The sequence below is a fragment of the Rhincodon typus genome, unplaced genomic scaffold (assembly GCF_021869965.1).
Source record: "Rhincodon typus isolate 14 unplaced genomic scaffold, sRhiTyp1.1 hic_rhity00006314, whole genome shotgun sequence".
Lineage (NCBI taxonomy): Eukaryota > Metazoa > Chordata > Chondrichthyes > Orectolobiformes > Rhincodontidae > Rhincodon > Rhincodon typus.
In genome coordinates this window covers 2,271-6,882 of record NW_025971952.1, presented here as the reverse complement: position 1 = coordinate 6,882, position 4,612 = coordinate 2,271, and the positions used below count along the sequence as shown (strand labels likewise).

Here is a 4,612-nt window from a genome sequence, read left to right as displayed (position 1 = left end):
ATGTTCTTTTCAAACATTGCCTCAGTCTGATATTTTGGAGCAGGACCTGCTTTTCTCTGACGAACGGATTGTGATTAGTGACACCAACTGAAAAGAAAACAGTTCTGTTTAACATTTTGCATTCTCTGTAAACCTTGTATAATTTCAGCGTGCCCTCGGTAAGTTGCGACGAGTGTCAGCCTTGATTATCAGCAAGCACCTGGCGTTAGAGTCGGGTCTATGACTTTCTAACGCAGATAAGTGAATGCTCCCAAGTGACCTGCAGCTCATTTGACGATGCGTGGTTCCATTTCACTGTCATTTTGACTAACCTGGGACAGTCAAACATCTAAATGAGATAACAGACTTTATGCAGCACGATCCTCTCATATATTGCTGGTTCCACTGTGATCTGAGTGAAGTCCAATGACACCTCTGAAGGAAGTTTCGCTTCCCCTTTTGATTAAATACATCATATTCAATTGCCACCTCTTCACCCCGACACCATTTGCTGTGAAAACTTAGCTCCATCTCATTATATTTCTTATTGATTCATTAGATGGATAGATGGCAGGGGGATATCAGTATAAGAGCTCAGACTTCATGAGTGATTGGATAATGTGGATAAGAAAAAAGACAATTCTTCTATTCGGTTGCCACTAACGACAGTGTAGACATTGAATTTGAGCAAGAGAATTGGCCTAAAGTGAAAATTGGAGATAAAGAGACATTTTTATACATCAGATGTTCCGATCTGAAATGCATTATCCGAAAATGCTGTCTGAGCAGAATCAATATAATTTTCAAAACAGACTTGGATAAATACCAGCAACAACAAACGCCATGAATAGGGGAAGAGGTGCACTGGATATTGGTGCAAAGTCTTGGTTTATAAATACAGACCGTCATTGCTAAAACATATTTCAGTGAGTAGCAATCTTACAGAAGAGAGAGGTGACCACTGTTTGATTCTTTCCTGGTATGTCGGTGTCACTATCTGGGCTACCACTTCCAGCCACTTGAAATTGCTTTTGAGAAGTTGATTGTGAGGCGACATCTTGAATTTTCCCTCTCTATTCTGTACGGTTTTGTGTGAAAATTTTCTGGTCCTCTTCAGAGGGCACTTCAGAGTCATTCTATTGCTCAGGGTCTGGAGGTAAATATACTCCAGACCAGGACAGGTCAGCAGATTTTCTTACCTGAGGGGCATTGATGAACAAGATTCGTCTTTTAAAAAAAAGATATGACAGTTTCGTGGTCACTATGACGATAACAAGCTTTCAAATGATTCTTTTTAAAATGTGAAATATAAGTTGCCTTACTTGACATGAGTATCTCTGACGCTTTTTAATGGATATTACACAATGACACGAGGAAGGCAAGACGGAGAGGGCGTGTTTAAAGTGTGAAAGGAACTATTCTGATCCAATGTAGAATTGACATTAGCAGGAACAACCGCATGTGCCCGTTCTGATCTGTAGGATCCTTTGATTTTGTGAAGCACGCAATATTCTTGGTCCAAAGTGCTCTCTTGTTCCATGCAGTGAGTTTTATTCCACCAACGTGTTTCAAAAATTAATTCAATGGAAGTGGCCTAACTGAAAGATGCACTGTCAGAGAAGCAACACAGAAGGCGTTCTGATATTACTGTAACGCACTGCTTGGAAGTTGACGCCCAAAGGAGTATTCTGTCAGGTTAATAATCACAAAGCATGGGATTTGACCTTGCCCTTTTGTTTCACTGCACGACAGTGTTGCAACGCCTTCACGAATGCCACTGACTGGCTTACTTGTCCATTTTAGAGGGGACTAAAAGTTCACAGTGTTGCTGTGCTGCTATCGTCACATATGTACGAGATCCAGGTAAGATAGGCAAATTTGGACTTGAACACGCAGAAACAGTAAGTAGAAGGATTTATTATTCGGAGTAGCAAGGGGTCCATTGGAATCGAGTGGACTGTTTTGGGATGAGCACTCTGGTGGCACTCTGGTTCAAATCTGCCACCGCAGATGGTAGAATTCGAGTTCAATGAAGAAGAACCTGGAATTAGGGGTCGAACGATGACCATGAAGCAATTGTGAATGAGTGATTCCAACATTTTAATAGTCAATCACGTTTCATCATGTCCAGCATTGCTGGCCTGCTATTAACATTTGACTGTGATACCCGACTTTATGATCCCATCAGATTTGGGCAGGGTTCATTCATCTCTCTACTGTAGAGACTGAGGAAAATGTAATGAAGTTACAAAGAGAATATGTTTCTTTATCTTCCGGATTGTGAAGTTACCTGAATCTCAGCAGTGTAAATGAAAAGGTGATGTGTGTAGGCAAGAATGTATGAAGAAGATTTAAACAGGGAGAGTTTGGTATGTAATGGGGATCGGTGTGAAGGAGAGAGAAGTGCTTTTTGCTTGACCATGTCACTTTATCGACTGCTGCGACCAGGAGACCACCAACTGGAAAATTGCTTGAGAGGGTTGATTCCAAACAAAGAGGAAAGAATCACAAAGGACGATGTCCGTGGACGTATTGTTTGGTGAGACAGATCTGCAGGAGAGATGAGATGTTCTGGTATTTTGGGTACAGAACATGAATTATTTGGCAGACTGCGGAGTATCATGGATGATCTGCAGTTTTTGAGAACAATACGAGAGGCCTTCAGGGGAGATAGGATTGAGCTGCTCAGATCAGTGTAACGTTTCCTTGCAATGAACATAGGAAACTGATTTCGGTGGGACAAGGGATGGTCACCAGAGACACAGATTTCCACTAATTTGAAAAGTAATTAGATCGTGGGGGGATATCATGTGATTTTCAGCAGTTTCATAAGGAATGGGGTGGGAATGGTTTATGTGAACACCAGTTTATAATGAACTTTCAAACACTGCTGACTGAGTGAAAGTTTTGGAAGCACGTTTAATAAGAACGTTAGAAAGGTGTTTGAGGGAACATATGAAGGGAAACAATTCACTGGTTCATAGGTAAAGAACAAAGGGAGACTGAAATCAACAGAAGAGATTTCACAAATTGCTGGGAAAGAAAATTTAGCCCGAATTCCATTTTGTGTCCTTCCCATTCTCTAATTATTAACCTGGTGACAGAAAATGTGGATGAACATTAAACGTCTGCTCCCACCTGCTGGTGGGAAATGAGTCCTGAACGTGCCTGGACTCCAATGCAGGTTTTTGTAGCTGCAAAGGCACTTCCTCAAACGCTGTGCTGCTGCACGCACAAAAATAGACACCCGTGTGGGATGGAGAGGCGTCTCTCAGTTCCAAACTAAACTGCGTTTTACTGGGTCTTTTAGCCTGGTAAGGCTCGGACGTGTAATTTGTAACGAAATCTTTTCCAGCAGAGTAGAATAAAGCTTCTATTGCCTGGTCCGGTTTCTGTCTGTACCAGTACATGTCGCTGTAAGCTGTATCCTTCAGCGTGCATCTGAGTGTAGACGAATGTCCTCCTGAAATCGACACAATGGATGGAGACTGCTCCACGTAGAAGGCCAGAATTCCTGTCGAATGTAAAGTGGAACAGATTCAAATTTATAGCAATAATTCATCAAGACAACGGTTGGCTTTAAATGGAGTAAATCCAGTAATATAAAACCTGTCAAAATAAAAATCCGTTTTAAAGCACGTTTCAAGCATTTCTTACTTTGTTTACATAATTGTCAGGTTACTTTTAAAATTTATCCCAACAGTTTTGAGCGAACCGAGATCCAATCACAGCATTACGTATGTTCTTTTTCAAGCGTTGTTCCAAGTTGGAACTCAGGAGAAGGGATTGCTTTTCCCTAAAGAAAAGTTGGTAATCGTTTTCTCCAACTGAAGAGTGCAGTTCTGTTTAACATTATGTGTTCACTATGAAACTTGTAAAAGTGAAGAGCTGTCTCTGTAATGACAGCCTCGATTTCCAGTTTCAGGATCTGAAGTGAGAGTCGGTGCTATGACTGTGTAACCGAGATGGGAGAATGCTACCGAGTCAACTACAGCTCATTTGACAATGCATTGTTGTATTCACTGTGTGACATTGACTGACCTCGGGACAGTGCAAACATCCAGATGAGATAATAGGCTTCATGCAGCATGATCCTGTTATTTAGCTGTGGCTCCCTCTCTGAAGATAATGCTGTACAATGACACCAGAGCAAGCAAATTCTCTGTTCCATCTGATGAAATGCATCACATCCGGTTGCTATCGCTTTCTGTGACGCCATTTGACGAGAAGCATAAATTCCATCGCACTGTATTTTTCAGTGACACATTACTTTGAGAAATCACACGGCGGTGTGAATAGCAAGACTTAAACTTCAAGAAAGAGGAGATAGTTTGGATTGTAGACATTAAAGGTGATGCAAGATAAGTCGCATTATGGGTAAATTGGAGATGAAGATATCTTTTTGTACATCGACATGCTCTGACCTGAAATCCGTTGTCTGAAAACGTGGTTTGAGCGGAATAACAACAAATTTCAAAACATCTTTAAATAAATAGATGTACAGAGAAATGACAGGATTGAAGGAGAGAGTAGATAGACAGAGGTGAAATGAATACTGTAACAATGTCTAAGAACTATACATGCATATGGAATCTGATGTTTCGGGAAGAAATATTCCTTCACAACACAATGA

The 4,612-nt window shown here is 41.0% G+C and overlaps 1 gene segment (V, D, J or C); it reads right to left on the bottom strand.

Annotated features, from left to right (window-relative positions):
- Window positions 1–3,117: 3,117 nt before the first annotated feature.
- LOC109914007 lies at window positions 3,118–4,105 on the bottom strand (the record flags this gene model as incomplete). The annotated part of the segment is given in 2 exon segments: window positions 3,118–3,493; window positions 4,021–4,105. Coding segments are annotated over 2 exon segments (425 nt in total), but the record flags the coding sequence as incomplete, so codon positions are not given.
- Between the last annotated feature and the right edge of the window lie 507 nt (window positions 4,106–4,612).